At 42.6% G+C, this 21,298-nt stretch overlaps 1 protein-coding gene across 3 annotated transcripts in view; it reads left to right on the top strand.

The window, feature by feature from the left end:
- Positions 1-13,779: 13,779 nt before the first annotated feature.
- Positions 13,780-21,298, top strand: part of ESRP1 (epithelial splicing regulatory protein 1) — an 84,996-nt gene continuing 77,477 nt past the window's right edge. For 2 of the 3 annotated variants that reach the window (XM_043976182.1, XM_043976183.1), the window contains exons 1-4: positions 13,810-13,941; positions 14,497-14,625; positions 16,238-16,351; positions 19,661-19,775. In XM_043976182.1, the coding sequence (XP_043832117.1) occupies positions 13,810-13,941; positions 14,497-14,625; positions 16,238-16,351; positions 19,661-19,775 (490 nt within the window). Of the gene's footprint in view, positions 13,942-14,496; positions 14,626-16,237; positions 16,352-19,660; positions 19,776-21,298 lie in introns of all 3 variants that reach the window. The other variant, XM_043976184.1, reaches the window with a different exon arrangement.

Here is a 21,298-nt window from a genome sequence, read left to right as displayed (position 1 = left end):
CAAAGTCCAGTGGCAAGGCAAAAATCAAGATAACTGGTGAGGGTTCAGGATGCAATGGATGACCTTGGCATCTTCACTGCCTGACCACGTTCCAAGTGCTCCATTGCACCTGCTTCTTGCCATTGGAACAAATTTTTCTCATCTGGCCATTCTGCTGGGAACACATGCTTTAAGGAAGAAATCCCCCTTCCTCACCAATGGGTTTGAGGCCTATTAGTTACCCTCGACCTGCTTTAGCCCATCTGCCAGGATGATTTTACTGGGTTGTAGCCACAGTGCATGCTACAGCTTCTTGGACTCACAGGTGAGAGTGGGCTGAAAGGTGGATACCAAAGGTAGATAAGCAACCCTGAAAAGGAATCAGCAAGCTCTCACACAAGAGGTACCAGTCCTCCTGGAACATAAGCACTTAATAAATGCCTTTAATTAAATAAGCAAACAGACCATCATGATTTACATTAAGGGTAGCCCTCACACAGCAGCAAGCATTCCTCCTGGCTTTGTTAAATATATTGTGCCTGCGGGTTGCATAGGACTGTGGGCAATACTCACCTGCAAAAAATCAAAAGGGGGCTCTGAAGACTTAGCAACTCATCCTGTAGGATACCCCATTTCCTATAAGTAGCTCTATTAATTAGCCACCAGAATCTGTCCTACTTTAAAGAGGTTCATGTCCCCAATTGAGAAATGGTCAAAGGATATGAACAGGCAGTTTTCAGATGAAGAAATTAAAGCCATATGAAAAAATCTATAGTCTAGGGACCAATTTTTTTTTTTGGCAGGGCAGTGGGAGTTAAGTGACTTGCCCAGGGTCACGCAGCTAGTAAGTGTCAAGTGTCTGAGGCCAAATTTGAACTCAGGTCCTCCTGAATCCAGGGCCGGTGCTTTATCCACTTCGCCACCTAGCAGCCCCGGGACCAATTTTTAATTGGAGAGTGTTAGTTAGGCGGCTCGCTGCAATATTGGGGCAAGGAAGGAGACTGACAGCCTCCCTCAAAACAGAGCAGGATTGGGGACGGCTAGGTGGCGCAGTGGATAAAGCACCGGCCCTGGATTCAGGAGTACCTGAGTTCAAATCCGGCCTCAGACACTTGACACTTACTAGCCGTGTGACCCTGGGCAAGTCACTTAACCCCCATTGCCCTGCAAAAAAAACCAAAAAAATTAAAAAACAGAGCAGGATTTATTTAACAAGAATGAACTTTAAAAAATACAAACAGGGGGCAGCTAGATGGTGCAGTGGAGTCAGGAGTACCTGAGTTCAAATCCGGCCTCAGACACTTAACACTTACTAGCTGTGTGACCCTAGGCAAGTCACTTAACCCCAATTTCCTCACTAAAAAAACAAACAAACAAACAAACAAAACCCACCCACAAACAGGATCCGTAGGATTAAGGGAAAGGAAATAAAATGGGGAAAGGGAAATAATATAACCTGAATAACACTACCACCCAGGAATCAGCTGAGAACACATAGCAGCATCCTGTCGACTTCCAGCTTCAAGCTAGAATGGTGAAAAACCTCCCTTCTTCCCAGCAGACCCCAGGCTGACCACACACAGCCCCAAGCCAATTGGCTGGCAGCCCTGACTGACAGTCACATGACTGCTCTCACTGGGCTTCCAGTCATTATAATTTTGCCAGGCCCATGTAGGCGTTGGCAAGTGGTGATGATGTGAGGTGCCAGCACCATGGCAACGGCTACAACCGGTAGGTAGAGCACCATGCTGTTTGCAGAGGCGCTGGCCTGAGCCCCAGGCCAATGTGTGCACAGGGGTTTTTAAAATTCTAGCTGAAAATGGGGTCATAAGAACCTCAAATAACAATTAATTCTATACATTAGCTATATGAAAAAAATATTCTGAATCACTGCTAATTAGAGAAATGCAAATTAAAACTACTCTGAGGTACCACCTCACACCTGTCCAACTGATTAATATGACAAAAAAGGAAATGGATAAATGTTGGAAGACATGTGGAAACTTGGAACACTAATGCAATGTTGGTGAAGTTGTGAATAATCCAACCATTCTAGAGAGCAATTTGAAACCATGCCCAAAAGGCTATAAAACTGTGCGTATCCTTTTACCCAGCAATACCACTATTAGGTCTATATCCCAAAGGTTATCATAAAAAAGGAAAAAGCACCCACATGTACAAACATAATTATAGCTGCTCTTTTGTGGTAACAAAGAATTAGAAATTGAGGGAATGCCCATTAATTGGGGAATGGCTAAACAAGTTGTGGTATATGAATGTAATGGAATATTATTGTACTGTGAAATGATAAAGAGGAAGATTTCCGAGAAACCTGGAAAGACTTACATGAATTGATGCTGAGTGAAATGAGCAGAACCTAGAGAGCATTGTATACAGCATCAACATTATGTGATGATCAATTGTGATAGACTTAGCTCTTCTTAGAAATACAGTGATCCAAGACAATGCCAAAAGACTCATGAAAGAAAATGCTCTCCACATACAGAAAAAAGAACTATGGAGTCTGAATGCAGATTGAAACATACTATCTTCACTTTTGTTGTTGCTTTGTTGTTGTTGTTTCTTCTTTCTTGTGGAGTTTTTTTCCTTTTGTTCTGACTCTTCTCTTACAACATGACCAATGTGGAAATTATATATATATATATATATATATATTTTTTTTTTTTTAAAGAGTTTCATATATTTTTGGACCACCATGCCTATCAGCTTCTCCTTTTCCTCACAATTCACCATGGAGATGATATACTGCCCCACCCTACAAATGCACAGGCTGATAATTTCCACAACTTGATACCAGACAAAGCAGACAAGCAGGCTGATGCTCAGCTCTTTGCAAAAACAATTTTTCCTGCCTGAGAGGCCATGGTCATTTCTCTAGTTCTTCTTGCTTGAACTTAAAAGGGCAGAAGGGACCTCAGAACTATCCTCTAATTCAAGTCTTGGGCTACCAACTCAAGCCAACCTCTCTGTTTCCCTCCTACCAACAACAGTTAGATACAAACAGGCAGATGTAAGGGGACTAAAATTCTAGCTAGTCTGTCTAAAATATCTAATGAGTGGTCGCCAATAAATTATAAGCTTTAGCAAGAGTTAGACTTTTAAGCATTTATTAAGGAGAATAAGAATTTGGTGAAGAGAAAGAGAAAGGCCTAGATTCATCTATCTATTAAAGGGAGAGAGCATTCCTAGCTCCGCTCTCCACCTGAGAGCGAGTCAGAGCGCCAGCCTCCCCCTTCCTCCTCCTACAAGCCAAAGTCACTTCCTGATGCCAAAGAAAGCCGCATGGTCCTGCCCTCAGAGGCCCTCTCCTCATGGCAGAGCTTTTCTACAGTAAGTCTCCAGCAGGTGGCGTCATTCCAATTGTTACACAGAGTTCCATTAGGGAATCCACTTCCTTAAGAACACAAATGACAGCACATTGTCCTTTGAACAGCCTCACCTGCTGACCCAGAGGAAGACACACAGATTGATGGTGGACAAGTTAGGCCAAGTACTGAATCATTGAGGAGCAGAGTTCCTCAGATTATGTTGGCTACATAGATAACATGCATCATATACATGGGTGGGGGGTGTTATTATTATTATATGTGGAGGTGTTAATACTTCCTGTAGCTCAAGCAATTCCACTAGAAGTCCTTTTTTTTTTTTTTTGGTGGGACAATGAGGGTTAAGTGACTTGCCCAGGGTCACACAGCTAGTAAATGTCAAGTGTCTAAGGTCAGATTTGAACTTGGGTCCTCTTGAATCCAGGATCAGTGTCTTATACTGTGCTACCCAGCTGCCCCCCACTAGAAGTCTTAAGCCTTTTTTCCTGTCACTCCTATTGTTTAGGAGTAGGATTCTTCGGAAGGCTTGCCACAGGCTGGCTTACACATTGTTTTAGGGTTATCTCTTTCATTACGATTTAGGACCATCATGAATGTAAAGAATATTTCTTGAAATTTTGCCACTTGATCCAATACCAGGGGCTGTCCTCAGCTCATCATTTCCCAGTGGGGTTAATATTACTCAAATGGGGAGGGGGGCGGGAAAAGCTAGGTGGCACAGTGGAAAAAGCACTGGCCCTTGATTCAGGAGAACCTGAGTTCAAATGTGACCTCAGACACTTGACACTTACTAGCTGTGTGACACTGAGCAAGTCACTTAACCATCATTACCCCACCAAAAAAAATATATATATATATATATATACATATATATATATGTGTGTGTGTGTATATATATATATATGTATGTATGTATATATATATATATATATATATATTACTCCATGGGTCCACACAAGTTACTGTACCTTTTTACTCATCATGGTGGCATGCAATGCATAAGTGACAAATAAATTTTAAAAAGTCATCCAATGTATCAAGCAGTTTCTATATCTCTATGCTTGCAACTGAGCCAGGCCCACTATTTGTCCAAGATAAATTTTTTCCCAAACTAACATAATACAAAAAGTTTTGGAGAAGAGGGGATTCACTCTTCTAAGAGCTTTGCTGCTGAAACCCATAACTTTGAATCATGGACATATTCAACTGACTACCTATGCTTGCCACCTGGAACAAGAACCTTTATTCCCTGAGCCCTCAACCATGCCAAGAAAAATATGAGCAGCAGGTAGATAATACATATTTTAATACAGAGGACTTATATGAATTATAGAATTTCAGAGTTAGACATGAACTTGGAAATTCTCTACCCCAATCCATACCTGAACAAGAATCCTCTTGGTATCATTTCCAATAAGTAGTCATCTAACCTTTATGTGACCTATAGTGAAAGGAATACCACTACCTCCCTAGGCAACCATTTGATTAGCTCTATTTACTAGAAATGGTTTCCTTCTATCAAACCCAAATCTGCCTTTCTACTCATTGATCCTTCTGGGAACAGGCAGAAAAAGTTTTCAGTAAAACGGGTGCTGCACTTGGGGAATTCCTATAGGATGGTGACTCTTTATATCTACTGACCCCCAGATTCCCAAGTTATTCTGGTCCTTTAGTATAGTGTGTGGTCTGCCTAAGCCTGTTCTGTAAAACTATTTCCTTCCCTCTTGGGCAGTGCCTTAGGCACCGAGCCAAAAGAGACAGGGCTTCTCTTCGGTGCTCTTGGGATAGTATGGATCCCTCCAGGAGATGCTGCTGGATGGTTTGGTATCTGGCTGTGAGTGCCCAGGAAAAGTTGGCAGGGATTGTTTGTTGGGGAAGGTGGGAGAGTCTATGAAACCTTGGTATTAGAAAGAACTATCACAAATGTCCCAAGATGAAGGTACCTGATACTCATACTGTGCCTAGGATTTGTTAATACCTTACAGTCCACCATGACAATGGGAATATGGTGGCAGAAAGAGAAAAATGACAACAAATATGATCCTAGCCACACCCCCAGTAAATTCCCTCAGTCCTTACATGGAGGTTGCCACGTATCAGGACTTATAGACAGCATTTAGGGCAGGAAGAGACCTAAGAGATCATCTACTCTAGACTAACCCTCTTATCTGAGACATAGAGAAAAGAAATAACTTGCCCAGAGTCACAGAGAGAAATAGCAAAGTCAGAATTCAAATGCAGGTCCTCTGACTCAGTATTCCTTTCACTGCTGGGGCAGCAAGGTGGTGAAATGGGTGGATCACTGGCCCTGAAGTTGGGAGGACCTCAAATCTCACCTCAGACACTTACTAGCTGTGTGATCTTAGGCAAGTACTTAACCCCAATTGCCTTAAACATCTGGGGCCATGTCCAGTTGTCCTGATGTATATCTTGCCACTGGACCCAGATGGCTCTAGAGGAGAGAGTGAGATTGATGACCTTGCACAGCCCTCCCTCATTTAAATCCAATTCAGTGCAAGTCATGATATCACCTCCTGATGCCATGGTCCTCTTTGAGAATGAAGGACAAACAACCACCTTTCACTACCACAGAAAGTAAGTAGAGAGATCATCTTTCTCTCTGTTATCACATAAAAATCCATCTTCTGGTCTGTGGGTCAGCTAATTTTAGTCAATGATAAAGTCACTATATTTCCTACCAATAGTGGAGCCAGGGAGGTAAGGATGACCAGTAGGGTGAAGATAGGAGAAGATAAAGAGCCAGTTCCCATCCTATCCTGCTCCCAACTTCCAAAGTTTCTGTCTCTTTCTGTCCTCCTTCCTCCCATCCTCCACAACTTGGGTGCTTTATTTCCTTAATAGTCATAAAGCTGAAGGGGAAGGCATGACAACTTTTTGTCATCGTTCAGTTGTTTTCAGTTGTGTCCAGCTCTCTGTGATCATATTTGTTTTGTTTTGGGGGGAGTTGGCAAAGATACTAAAAGGGCTCATTTCCTGCTCCATCTCATTATTCAGATGAGGAAACAGGGTTACATGACTTGCCCAGGATCACATAACTTATAAGTGTCTGAGACCAGATTTGATCTCAGAAAGATGAGTCTTGGAGGCAGCTAGGTGGAGAAGTGGATAAAGCACCAGTCCTGGATTCAGGAGGACCTGAGTTCAAATCTGGCCTCAGATGCTTGACACTTACTAGCTGTGTGACCCTGGGCAAGTCACTTAACCCTCACTACCCTGGAAAAAAAAACAAAAACAAAAACAAAAACATGAGTCTTCCTAACTCCAGGCCTGGCACTCTATCTACTGAGCCACCTAACTGCCCTGGTATGAGAAATAGAGAGGGAAAACTGCTAGAGAATGCTATTACATTCCTCATGAGAAAAGTTCATGTGTGTAAACTTCAAATACACTATGAAGAACTTCCAGTGACTTCGTGATTTAACATATCACCTGTTTATACCCATGAAACATACTATAATTCACTTCCATTTATAACTTCTGCAACAGATCTATGATATTACCAAGGTGGATACTCACTACTAGAAGAGATAGCAATCATTCTGTTTTTGTTTTGGGTTTTTTGGGTTTTTTGCAGGGCAATGGGGGTTAAGTGACTTGCCCAGGGTCACACAACTAGTGTGACCTAGCCACTGATAGCAATCATTCTGTTTGTAACCTCAGCAGTATTCTAGACTCTTCACTCTCTTCCCTACAAAGTGTGAGAAAATAATGGGGGGCAGCTAAGGTGGTGCAGTGGATAGAGCACTGGCCCTGGATTCAGGAGGACTTGAGTTCAAATCCGGCCTCAGACACTTAACACTTACTAGCTGTGTGTCCCTGGGCAAGTCACTTAACCCCAATTGCCTCACCAAAAAAACAACAACAAAAGAAAATAATGGGGTTTTGGAACTCCCAAAGCCTTTCTTAAGGCCAGCCCAGAGCCAGAGTCAGGAAATTACCTCATTCAAAACCACACCCACCTTGTTTCCAGCAGAGGATCTGTTCTCTGGGCTCTGACATCAGCACGACTGAGCTGAACCACCCTCAAATCCAGTGAACCAATAGATTTGGACGATGCTAGCCAATTAGCTTTAAGTAGTGTGTAAGGGCTACCTTTCTTGCTTCCCTCAGAGAGCTTACACCCGCTAATCTTTCTTTCTTTGGCCAGGAACTTGGTGAGAGCAGATGCAGCCCACTAGGGATCCCCATTTTCTCTTTTCTCTCTCTTCTCTTTCCTAGCTAGACTTTCTTATCTTTCAGAGCCATGTGTACTCTCTTTACTAATATTTAATTATGCTTTAATAAACTCTTTAAAAAAATTTTTTTTTTTTGGCGGGGCAATGGGGGTTAAGTGACTTGCCCAGGGTCACACAGCTAGTAAGTGTCAAGTGTCTGAGGCCAGATTTGAACCCAGGTACTCCTGAATCCAGGGCCGGTGCTTTATCCACTGCGCCACCTAGCCACCCCCTTAATAAACTCTTAATGCCCCAAACTGGTGCAGTAGCCTCTAATTACTAAGTAACAAATATATTATAAATCCTAGCTAAATTCCCTAATACTTGGGACAATTATAGGGCGACCACATACAATTTTACTCACCAATGGGCAGCTAGGTGGAGCAGTGGATAGAACACTGGCCCTGGATTCAGGAGGACCTGAGTACAAATCCAGCCTCAGACACTTAACACTTACTAGCTATGTGACCCTGGGCAAGTCACTTAACCCCAATTGCCTCACCAAAGCAAAAAAACAAAACAAAACAAATTTTACTCGCCACAAGTTAATCCATTAGTTGCCAAATCTTAGTGTTTCTACTTCCACAATATATCTTGCACTCAACCCATTCTCTTCACGCACATAGCTACCAACTTAACTCAGGTCCTTATCACCATTAGCCTAATTATTTGCAACAGTGTCCTAATTGGTCTCCCAGCCTCAATCCGGTTCTCTTTGCTTCACTTCATCTTACACAATGCTGCCAAAGTAATTTTTCCTTTTTGACTCCTGACTTGATCAATTTCAGTGGATCCCTATTCCCTCTAGAACAAAACATATACAATACTCTGTTTAGCTTTTAAAGCCCTATACAATCTGAACCCAACCTTTCTTCCTGGACTCATTGGATGTTACTCCCCCTCCCACACTCTGTGATCTAACCAAACTGGCCTTCTCTCAGTCCTCAAATACATATCACCCCATCTACATGCCTTTGCACTGGCTGCCTCATATGCCTGGAATTCCTTCCTTCCTCAGAGAGTCTGTCTTCCTTTAAGATGTAGTTCCAGGGGCAGCTAGGTGGCACAGTGGATAGAGCACCGGCCCTGGGGTGAGGGGGACCTGAGTTCAAATCCAGCCTCAGACACTTCACACTTACTAGCTGTGTGACCCTGGGCAAGTCACTTAACCCCAATTGCCTCTCACACACACACACACACACACACACACACACAAAAGATGTAGTTCCAGCCCCATCTTCTGCATGAACATTTTCCTGATGCATCACCCCCATCCAACTGCTAGTGCCTTCTCTCCCAGACTACTTTGTATATATTTGTACTTATTAACTATATCATTATGCTATATATATATATTTTTATCTGTACTTGCTGTCTCCCTAAATTAGAATGTAAGCTCTTTATGAGTTGGGATGGTTTCATTCTTTGTACTTTATATCCCTACTGCCTGACACATTAATAGGTACTTAAAAGCTTGTTGACAGCAGGGAAAGAGAAGAAGAGAATAAGCATTAATTAAATATCTACTATATGCCAAGAACTGTTATAACTTTATAAATGATGTCTCAGATGATCCTCACAAGAATCTTGGGATGTCTGTGCTGTTATTATTGCCATTTTACAGATAGGGATTAAGTGAATTTTCCAAGGTCACACTGCTAGTAAATGGCCGAGTCTGGATTTGAATTCAGATCTTCCTGACTCCAGACCCAGCACTCTCCATCCATTGTGTCCTCTAGATGACTGAATGTTTTCTCATCCTGTGCAAGTACTGTTTTTTCACTACTGCCCAGGTCCTGGTCAAAGACATACTGTGTCCATTTAGTAGTTTTGCAGTTGATGAAGGACGGAGAACTTGGAGCCTGGTCAAAGGAGAGTAATAAAGATAATTAAAGGGCAGGAATGTAAGATACATGATGATGGCTAAAAGCTGCATTTATTTAGCACAGAGAAGAGAAGACTATGGGGGTAATAATTTAATAACAACTGTCAAGTATAGGAGAGGTTTATTAGTGAACTCCACCAACCCGACTGAGGAAGAAACAAGAGGAAATGGATTTAATCTGTACCATGAAGGATTAGGTTAGATTATACAGAATTTCCTGACACTGAAGTTTGATAAGTATTGGGATGGGTTACAGAGAAAGGGAGCATAAAGGCCTTCTATGAAGGTTTTAAAAAAGGGATTCTGATCTGCTTTAGTGTTGTAGGTGTGGGCTTAAGTGAAAGCCAAGGGTGGATGGACTAAGTGTTCTCTTAAGATCTCTCCTAATCATACAATTCTATGATTATTCTTGTTATATAAGTAGTATTCTTAGATAATAGAAAGACAATAAAACATTTTTGTGTGGGTAACTTGGCAGCTCCTGCTACATCGCACTTTTTTTTAAGACCAACCTACTCATTATCCCAATCAGCAAAATGTTGAGGATTTTTAATATCCTAATTTACACATTTTGAAAGATCTCTTGTAGTAATATTGGTTAAAAATCCATTAAAATCACAAAATTGAAGCGCCAAAAGATTAAGGGTGTGGCCAAGGTTTTCTTGAAGTATGCACTTTCCACTGAGAGTCATCCAACCTGGAGCTCCCCAGAATTTGTCGTGAGATTCCACACACCCCCACCCCACCCAACCCGACTCCCAACACAACCGTCCTCTTTAGCTAAAGTCCTTTTTGCAGAAACTTTTACAAGACTGGCGATTTCCTCCCAGTACAACAAAAGGCAGGATCCGAAACGTGATTCCTGGTGAGGAGCAACTAAGCAGTTTGTATCTGGGCAGGGCTGCGGCCGCTGAGGCTCTGACTCCACAGGTTGCCAGGACTCGCGGGGGTGGAGACCTGGGAACAGTGCACAGAAAAAAGCCCGCGGGGAGGTCGCTCCTGGGAACAGGCTTCTCCGGTAGGCCTCTCCCACTGCAATGCAACCTAGGCGGTTTTTCCTGGTGGCTTTTCAGTCTCCCCCCCCCCCCCCCCCCCGAGGTTGGTGGACAGCTTTAGGCCCCACTCCTTTTGCTAAGGGGCGGAGAAAGCAGAGCTTATAATAGACTGGGGTGGACCGTAAAATAGAATAGGTGGGGCAGGGGTAAGCAAAACTCCATTTGTCTAACTTCTTCCAAGCCCATTAGTTGAAATTCGCCTCTTCAGCTCTAGGATTGGTTAGAGGAGTGAGGTGCATTTGGACTGGATCCGTCGCTGACTGCTCTAGGCTAAGAGATGTATTCCTAAATCCCTAAAGGGTCTCCCGCCCTTTTCCGGGGAAATTAATGATAATAGTTTACGTTTGGTAGCGTAGTCAGTCACTTGGAGTCTAATCTAAATTCTCTTGATTGCTTTTAGGGGTAATTAGTGCTAGCAACAGCCTCTCTTCCCTCCCACCCCACCCTCATCCCTAAAGTTCTCTACCTGAGACCTCAGCCGCCACTCAATATCAAACCAAAACAACCCCCCAACAATTTCATTAAATCAGCTGGTTCTTCACCTTTCACTCCCACCTAGGAAAAGAGACTTTGCTCTTCCACGGCTTTTCTGTCCTCTCTCCCAGCTGCTAATAACTTTTAGCCACCTCTCAAAAAAGGTTATGAAAAACCTCTCAGTCCTGTCTCCACTTGTTCCAATACAGCAGATGTACTCTAACGGTCAGCCCTGTAGTGTAAGTGGATAGTTAGGGGGTGTTTTGTTTTGACATCATTTAGGCTCTACCACAGGGATTCATGAACGCCATGGTGTTAATTTTACATTTTAAATATTAGCGTCTGAAGAATCTGAACCAAGTTGCCTAAAATATGAGAATTTCGTTCCCCGGGACAGGTGGCTTTGAAATACAAAAGTTGTCTAAATTGCGATTTCTATTCACTCCTTCCTCTTTCATTTTACACTCTCCACTCCAGACAAGCTATCCTAATTATTGTCCCTCACAAATAATCTTCTAAATCCTGTCTCCCTGTTTTTGCACAGGCTGCGTACCCCTTGCAATAAACTCACTCCTCGCAACCCCGCTCTTAGTTCCTTTCAAAACTCGGCTTAAGTACCAACTTCTGCAAAAGTCCTTCATCGTTTCTCCCAGATTTCTGTGACTCCAGAAAAATTCCTTGTATTTATTTTGGCTTATTTGTGTACTTGTTTCTTCCAAGAATAGAATATGAGCTCCTTGAGGGAAAGGAATGTTTCATCTTTTACATCTTTTTCCTTCTACAATTCTTGACACATAGGCGCCTAATAAATGCACATGGGCATTATAAGACGTCAACAGAATTTGTGGTTGTGAATGGGTTGACTGTCATTTTCTGAGTTTCTTCCCCCTTTGTTCTCAGCAAAACAAACATGTAGAAGAATTAAAGCAAAAATCTGCACTGGCCTCAATTCCTGTATTTTTACGTTTACTGAAAGGCATTGTAGTGTAGTGGCTAGAGAGCTGGCCTCGCAGCCAGGAAGACGGTGCGGAGAAAATCTTACGGAAACAGAAAATTATTAAATCGTTGATCTCGATGAAACAAAGTTCTTAGCATCTTCGAAGGAGGTTGTAATTAGGGAGGCTTGGGTTCAAGTGCTGCCTCAGACTCGTTTTAGGAAACGTACAAACCTGATGACCAAGTAACTCACAATTTTTCTGTGTCACCCGCAACTCTCTAAAATCTTTCGGTTTCTTTGTTTTGATTGGATTAGTGGTTTCAAAGGTGTAGGAAAGTATAGGAAGTTCCTTCACAAATCCAGGTTGCCACCTTCTTTGTAATTTAAGTTTTATATAGCCTGAGGCACTGAGGGGTTTGGTGACTGGCCCAAGACTTGAACTTGTGTCTAATGTCTCGGATCCATTCGCTATTCATCAAGCCACGCAGCTTTTCTTCTTAGTCTAATTTGCCAGTCCCTACGAGTGAAATAAGTTTCCAGACTGGAAGTCCCCATGCATGGAAATCAGGTTTGGAACAAACATCTAAATCTACGTTTATCTTATATGCACATCAGAATGGAAACGCATTAAATGAACACAACCAATTAACGAAAAAAGTGTGGAAAAGAATTTGTCTGAATTAGCCAGAGGCTTCCTGCCTAAACCTTCACTTTGTGCCGAGCGCACCAGGTTCGTGTGTCACTTTGTCTTTGGGTGTGTCTCTGGGCCCCTGGGTGTGCCTCCCTTATAGGTGAGCCCCTTGGGGCTCAGCTCCAATCATTTCACCTCTCTAGAAAAGTGAAAAGCTCTCTTGCCAGCCCGCCAGTCCGCGTGGATAAGGAAGTGTGCGCTCGGGTCAGGGTGGGGGAGAGTACAACAGGTTTTGGGGCTGCTGTTTGCACTAGGTGTGTGGCGCTCCAAAGAGACTTTTCCGGTCTTCGGGAATTGTCCTCGCCACCTCCCTGCTGCTGTTTACTGCTCGCTCACTCCTCTCCCTCGCTGGGTTGCCACCACACCCTCCGTAACTCCGCGCCCCCTCTGCTCTCACCTCTTTCTTGGGACTCCTCCACCCTCAGCTTTTTCCCTAGAGCTTCGGCTGCTCTGGCATCCAGTCCCCAGGATCAGGCCTTCTTATGACCCGCCCCTCACCCCTCTCAGTTACCTCCCTTTCACTTCCAGGCGTCCCCATCCTTCTTAATTTCTCCATTCCTCAAGCCTCTCCACCAGCCTCCCCCTATCTCCCAGGTGGCCCAGGCTCTTCCACACTCCAGACCCCTCCACCTCTAGGGGTTCTGCCCGGTCAGCCCTTCCACCACCCCTGCAGCCCCTTTCATACATCCAGCCATTGTCTCTGGGTCGCAGCTGCCGCCCCAGCCCACTTCTCCCTACAGGCAAGTCAGCCTCCTCCCCCATCGCTGCCACGTCGTGGTTTGAAGGAACCAATGGGCAGGCGCCGCCAGGTGTCTCTCTTACCTGCACCACGTGGGGGAGGGTGGGCAGGTAGAGCCACATCCCCCAAACAGAAAAACCTTCAGCCATTGCGCGCGCGCGCCTCCCAGGGGTGCAGCCCTTCTCTTTGCTTTTTGCATAGACTCACGGGCAATTAAATACAAAAAGGGCCAAGCCTCAGAAGCTTTCCTTCCCCCACCCCCCCTCCCTCCTGCCCTCGGTGTATAGCACAGCCAGGTGTGGGGTAGGGTGGTTGTATTGCCGTTTGCACCAGTGGCGGCGAGGAGGGGGGTGGATTTTCTTCTCTTTTCTCTTTGTAAAAGGGCTTGGCATCGGATTTTCTTTTCACTACTCCCTCGCCGCCTCAGCACTTCCCAGCCCCCCTTCTCCCCCTCCCCACCTATCGTCATGACGGCGTCTCCTGATTACTTGGTGGTGCTTTTTGGGATCACTGCCGGGGCCACAGGAGCCAAGTTGGGTTCGGACGAGAAGGAGCTGATCCTGCTACTGTGGAAAGTGGTGGATCTGGCCAACAAGAAGGTATTTGTTTCTTGGCTCTTTTGTCCCACTTGTGGGAGCCGGGAAGAAGTTTGCGTTAGAGAAAGGGAGGAGTAGAGTGGAGAGGGCGCAGGTAAGGAAGGGGTGGTGAAGGTAGACTCTGCTGCCTGAGTGCCGGAGATCGAAAGGCCTCCGGAGCCGTCACTGGGGTCGTTTCAGTCCCTCGAATTCTGGCCAAGGGAGACATAGGTTCAAATCTGGTGCTAAGAAGGGACAATACCCAGGGGACACTGTATTGGAACCGAGCAAGGCCTTCTCCTCACGCCCCCGAGACAACCAGCAGCTACCAATGAGGTCTGAGCGTATCCAGCGTCCACTGTCTCCCTGCCCCAGTAGGGACACCGCCTGACTTAACCGACAGCAGCCGGTGTATGAAATAGCTTTGATTATCTGACCAGATCCCCAGAGAGGCTTGGAGGGGGAGGGGGAGCACCTTGGGGAGTGGAATGAGGAAAGAAGGGTAGAGAAAAGCAACTAGTGGGAACTAAAAAGGAGCCGGGAGGGGGTAACTGACCCCTACTTTTCCTCACTCCGGAGGTGGGACAGTTGCACGAAGTACTAGTTAAACCGGATCACTTGGAACTGACTGAGGATTGCAAAGAAGAAACCAAGATCGATGCCGAAAGCCTGTCCTCAGCCCCGCAGCTGGAGCAAGCCCTGAGACAGGTGACAGACAGCCCCTGTCCCACTAACCCCACCTTCACTTTCCCCAGGCCTTCCACTCCCTCCTGGAGCCCTGACTAGGCTGCTAGTGCAGGGGAGGGGCGGTGCACTAGGGCCGGGCCCTGGCGTTGGGAGCTAGACCTCGTGGGAGGAAGCCGCTGTGCTGGGGTCGGAGCTAATCGGGGAGCAGATGATTGGAGCCTTTTTTGAAGAGTCTCCCTTCCACCCTCACAACAATATTTGTCCGACTTCTCGAATTCTCTCCTTGTCTCCAAACTTGAGTCAAAATAGCTATTATTTAAATTTTCAAACTGGCTTCAAGCCAATGGGAGGAAATAGCTTCAGTATCACAGATTCCCTCCTCCTGCCCCCCCAAACATACACACCCACACCCACTCTTTCTCAGCGGATCTTAGGCACTGCGATTGTAACTCATACTAGGGCAGGCGGCGCGATTGATTGGGTAGAGTGCTTAGATGTCCTTTGGGCTGTCGCTATCTGTCGGCGGGACTACTCAGTCGCAGCTCCTCGGCGTTTCTTTGCCAAGCCTGCCTAATCCACCTCTGGGGCAGCCGGAGGGCAGAGGGGCTCCTTGGCGTTGCACTCTCTCCTATAGCCTCTTCCTTACTCCCTAGAGGTTTGTAGGTCCTGTAATGGCTGTACTTCCGTAGCTTGGGGGCTTCATGGCGTGGGAGGAATCCCCTAGTTGTTTCTTGTAAGCTTCGCTCTGTCTGGATTGGGGGGGGGGGGGGCGGCGGCGGCGGGAAGTGCTTTATGGCTCACCTGTAGCCTTTTTGAAAGACAGAAGCAAGCTCTGGGCTGAGTCTTCTCCCGCTTGGGATCACAGAGAGTAAACCACCAGAGATTTGAATAGACAGCTTTATTTATTTGTGATGCATTGACCTAGGGGAAAGGATACAAGACTTCAAAAAGGTTGAGGGCATAGTTAGGATTTGGAGACAGGCAGGAAAATCAACTGCCTAAATGCTACTTGTGGAGTTGTAGTGTATTTCCAATAAATAAATGTATTTGAAGTACCAGAAATTTCTGCTTTGTTTAGCACGAGGCCATAAATGGATCTACCAAAAACTACACCAGAAAATCATTTCATCAGGGACAACCTGCTGTTGAAATGAAAAAAAAAAAAAGACACATGGGGCAATACCGATTACTTTTTTTTTTGGCGGGGCAATGGGGGTTAAGTGACTTGCCCAGGGTCACACAGCTATTAAGTGTGTCAAGTGTCTGAGGCCGAATTTGAACTCAGGTACTCCTGAATCCAGGGCCGGTCCTTTATCCACTGCGCCACCTAGCCGCCCCAAATACCGATTACTTCTTAAAAATAAAGGTTCCTTGTAAGAGTTTTTCTCCTCCTGTGTCCTCTGACATTGATATGTTGGAGTAGATCGAAAAGCCCCTCACAGAGAAAAAGAGATGTGTAAGGAAGTTTTATGAAAGCTTTTCACCTTTATTGTTGCCCTGGACAGCAGTTGTGCATCACTTGCCAGAAATTAGCATGTGTTTCCTTGAGTACTGCTAAGTGGAACACTTTTCACAGCTGAACAGCTTGTAAATCTGTTTATCAGTTGTATCCTCCTGTGTGTCTTCCTTTCAGTTCAATCAGTCGGTGAGCAACGAACTGAATATTGGGGTAGGGACTTCCTTCTGTCTTTGTACTGATGGCCAGCTTCATGTCAGGCAAATCTTGCACCCTGAAGCTTCCAAAAAGGTAAGAAGGCTCTATGAAGATAAGACACGCTGTTTGTGTATCTGAAGTTACTTTGTTGTTTTTCTATAATTTTTTTTTCCTTAAACTTGAAAAATAAAGACATAACACTTTCATAGTGAAGTGTTTTCCTTAAATTACCAAAGTGGGTTAAACTAAGTTGATGTGATTAAGTACACCTTTTTTTTTTAATTCACCCCCCCCCAGCATTCCTTTGTTATTTTAATTTAAATTGGGTTTTGGAGATGCTTAGCATTCTTTGGCCTTTTCAGAGACTGATTTGATCTTTGTGATTATCTTAGAATACACTTATTTAGAAAGATGAAAACAATCAAACATTTAATAACAAGCCACTATTTGCTAACCACTGGATAGGATGTTTCTAATTCTTTAAAAGCTTGTTTTAAAAACAACCACCACCTTGAATGCTATTGGGCTTCTCCTGTGCTGAAAATGCTTACTACCATAATTTTTTAGTTCTACCTTTTGGGGGGGGGGGCAAAATGAAAGATTCTTTATGTAATACAGAGAAATTTTCAGAAATGGAAAACCGCTAAACTGAATTACAACCCCAGATTTGTATTTTTCATGAATTAAGGTTGAAACATGTAGTTGAGTATTAAGGAGCACTTCATATTGTCAGTTTCTCAAAGCTCTGGGGGCAGTTCTTCAAATTGCCTGATTTTGGTTTTATTTAGATTTCTATCTATTTTTGTGTCTTTCTGATTTTGCTTTTAAGAAATTTAATGAGTGAGAAAACCTGAAAATTGGTGTTGACAGTGTTCTCTCTGGGAAAAATTTAGGGACCATATGTACAGTATGGCTATAGGTTCACAATAAATGGATATTTAGGAATTAAATTTGATTAGACCAAATCTTTTGATTGTAATAGTCATTCAGGGTAGTTGTTTTTCATTGTGACCCAAATGTCCTTTTAGTAGCTTAGAATAATGACTTATAGTAGGTAATTAGTCAAAGCTACTTTCCTTTTGTTTTATTTTACATAATATTGAAGAGATACCTCTTCAATGCACAGGTGATTTTCTTTTAAGAAATGTTTTACAACAAGGCAGTTACTCAGCTCAGTTTCCAGAAGGTCTGGGCAATAGCGAAAAAAACATTCAATTTGGTCTTTTACTGAATGCCTGCTATGGACAGAACTGTTAGGTGCTGGGGAAACAATAACAAAATAAGTTCTTCCTTTTAAGGAGTTAAAATGTATGAAATCTGTACCATTTCCTATGTAATGAGTATAGAAATTATGACCATAATAGTTCCTTAATAGATTATTAAGTAGGGCAGCTAGGTGGCAAAGTGGATAATACACCAATCCCTGGATTCAAGAGGACCTGAGTTCAAATGTGACCCCCAGACACTTGACACTTAGTAACTGTGTGACTCTGGGCAAGTCACTTAACCCTCATTGCCCTGCAAAAAAAAAAAATAGACAATTAAGTAGCTTGCATGTGGGGGGAAACCAAATAACTGGAAAGAGAAAAGAAGACAAACTATATACTGTGATAACTTTATATCTGAGACTTGATCAGATATAGAAAACTCAAGATAAACTTGCCATAGGGTAAATGTCTATGGCAAAAGCACGTACCTGATGTTGGGGAAGCCAAAGAAGTGACTTTTTACCTCTTAAACTACAAGCCCTGACTACAGAGATTGAATGAGGGGCTGTCATAAGGAAGAAACACAGACTGGTCTTTTGTGTCTGACTACACCTCATGTGCCTAACACATAAACCAGTAGTCAAAAAATTGTTTAAAATGTCCTTAATATGCAAATGAGTACTCAAGTTGTTTTGATAGTAATGAAACTATGTATTTGATATTTGTGCTTAAATCTAATGGATGGCCCCTTTGCCCTCTATTTATTATCTGGTCAAATAAACATTTAATTCTCTTATGTTCTGGCCACCATGGCTGCAAAGAAAGGTAACAGATTGACCCTGCTTTCAGGGAACAATCCATTGGGTTTCCCCAAAAGGCCTCTCATGATTCAAACATAATGTTTTCTTTTTTAAAAGTTTTATTAATCCTTTTAAAAATTTATATTGCTATCACTTTCCAATGGCCCTTCACTATCCCCTATCCCCTCCAAATAGAACCCTTCCCCATAACAAAGAATTTCAGTTAAAGAAAACAGTTCAACATAACCATGTCTGAAAAAGCATACTTCATTCTCCGCCTATAGTCCACCACTAATGGCAAGAGGTGGGAGACATGCCAGAACTGTTTTAAAAAATCAAATCTAGAACATTCTCTTCATCTTAATGAGTTCAAATCCTGCCTCAGACACTTAGTAGCTGTGTAACCCTGAGTAAGTCACTTAACCCGGATCGCCTTAGTTCCTCATCTGTAAAATGGGTTGGAGAAGGAAATGGCCAACCATTTGCCAAGAACCCACATGGCATCATGAAGAGTCAGATGTGACTGAAACAACTCCACAGGAATAACAACAAGATCTATTTCTATCTTTGTGGATGGACAAAAAGCAGAAGTGTTTATATATGGTATTAAGCAATTGACAAAATTATTTTACTCATTTGGTTTTGGAATGTACTGACTTTAATTTAGCATATTTATGTTTATTAGGTAAGAGTAGACTTAAAATTAGTCTTAAACTCTGTATATAGGATCATAGACTTGGCACCAAAAAGGACCTTGGAGACTAATTGATCCCTTTCATTTTACAGATGAGGAACTAAACCCCAGAAAAGTAATTTGCCCAAGGTCACACTGGCAAGTAAGCTTTAGAGCTAGAACTAGAACTAGAACCAGAATCTCTGACTTCTAATGCTCTTTTCACTTACTATGCTGTCTCCCATCTGGAGGGGAAACACCAGATAAGTGTTTAGTAACAAAGACAGTAAGAGTAAATTCCCTTTGGTAGTAATTCCCAGAGCAAGTGATTGAAGCAGTATTTAATAAGTCAGTTCCCTACTAGAATTTATATAATGTCTAGATAGGTACAGTAAATTAAATTTAAGGTTTAACATTTATCACCAAGCTTCATTATAGTTTCGTGTGCTCTTTGTTAATGGCAAAATTGGAAGGATAAGTTTTGCCTCATATTATAGAGGGTGATGATGGATTAGAGTTAAAATACAATATTGCCATTATCAAGATAGTCAAAGACACAGGAATATGAAGTGTATTAAAGTTAATATCATATATATATATGTGGCAGCCATCACCATATACACTCAAATTATAATGGACAATTTTTTTGTTTGATTTTGTTATTTGGGGAACACAGGATAAGCAGCATTTAGCGACTAGTAACTACCTTGTCCTTTCTCAGAATGTATTATTGCCCGAATGCTTCTACTCCTTTTTTGATCTCCGGAAAGAATTCAAGAAGTGTTGCCCTGATTCACCTGATATTGACAAATTGGATGTTGCAGCAATGACAGATTGTATCCTTTTAATGATTAGGATCAGAACAACCCAGCTATCCAGTGAAAAGATGTCTGGCTATATATACCTACATGGAGGTGTCAATTTAGAATCTTGGTGTATTTTGGAAAACAATATTATAATCAGCTTCATTAAAGGGGATTGTAGGTAGAATAGCCATGGCCCAGTATGATTCTACTCTAAAATGGTAAAACTCTTATTTGAAGTACAGGAATGTCATTCATAAATACTTTTGTGTTTGAATGAGTTTAAACATTAGTCTAGAAGATAAACATAATTTGAGACAAATTTTGTTAGTAGGATGCTTGAATTGATAATTCATTTCTGCAAGGATGACTTGAGCTTTTGGGTTTTCACTTACTGTTTTGTCATGAAGATTAATCAGAATAGGAATTGTTTTCTTCCCCTCTCATTTATTATCCAATCTTGATGATTAAAGGTTGGCACAGACGATGATAGGATCATAGATGGAGAGCTGGAAGATAGTGACTATGTCACCTAGACCAATGCCTTTATTTTACAGATGAGGAAATTGACGCCCAGGGATGTTAAGCAACTTAGACAGGGACATAATGGTATAATCTGATGTGGAATCTGAGCCCAGGTCTTCAATCCAAATCTTGTGCCTTTTCCAATGTTGTTTGGTTCTTGAACTGGCTTTGGGGTTTTTGGGGAATGAATTAGGATTTTTATTCTTTTTATTCTTTCTTTCTTTCTTTTTTTTCCCTTTTTCTTCTCATGAGTACCTTTGACTCTATCTAAAACAAACTCTTATTTTCTGGACCATTCCCAAAAAACTCAGCTAACCTATGCTTAACATATTTTTGAAAACTTGGGGTATAGGTACTGTTATGTTTGACTTATACTAGCATTGTGAATATTTTTATAAAATGTAACATGGATAAGTTTGGTGTCCATAAACCTTACCTAATGATCATGAATGACAAATATTCCATTTCACAGCTTTACTAATAAATAGTAACAGTATTCTGAAATCACAGATAGGGAGATTGAGCTGCAGAACTGGTCAAGCTTTGCCTCCAAAGCAACTGAAACAGTTGAATCTCAGATTCAAATTTCTAGACACCTTTATAGCTATTAAAAGATAAATGTCCCTTTAAAATTTGAATATTTTTGCTAGGCTTCTCAGTGAATGTCAGTATTTTAAGCACTGATATTCTAAAAAATCATGATTTATTTTATTTTTATGAAAAGTCTTCCTGACTACTTTTCCATTCATTAAGTTTTAGGGGTAATTTGTCTTGTTTAGAATGAATTGGTTAGGGGGCAGCAAGGTACCACAGTGGATAAAGCACTGGCCTCAGATTCAGGAGAACCTGAGGTCAAATCCAGTCTCAGACACTTGACACTAGCTGTGTGACCCTGGGCAAGTCACTTAACCCTCATTGCCCCACCAAAAAAAAAAAAAAGATTGGTTAGAGTTAGGTTTGTATGTTTCGAATTGTAACAAAGGACTATCGTTTCAACATGATTGGTTCTTGGGAAAAGCTAGAATAAGTTC

The sequence above is a fragment of the Dromiciops gliroides genome, chromosome 1, assembly GCF_019393635.1.
Source record: "Dromiciops gliroides isolate mDroGli1 chromosome 1, mDroGli1.pri, whole genome shotgun sequence".
Taxonomy (NCBI): Eukaryota; Metazoa; Chordata; class Mammalia; order Microbiotheria; family Microbiotheriidae; genus Dromiciops; species Dromiciops gliroides.
Note: the sequence above shows the minus strand (reverse complement) of the source record. Positions and strands in the feature narration are given on the sequence as shown.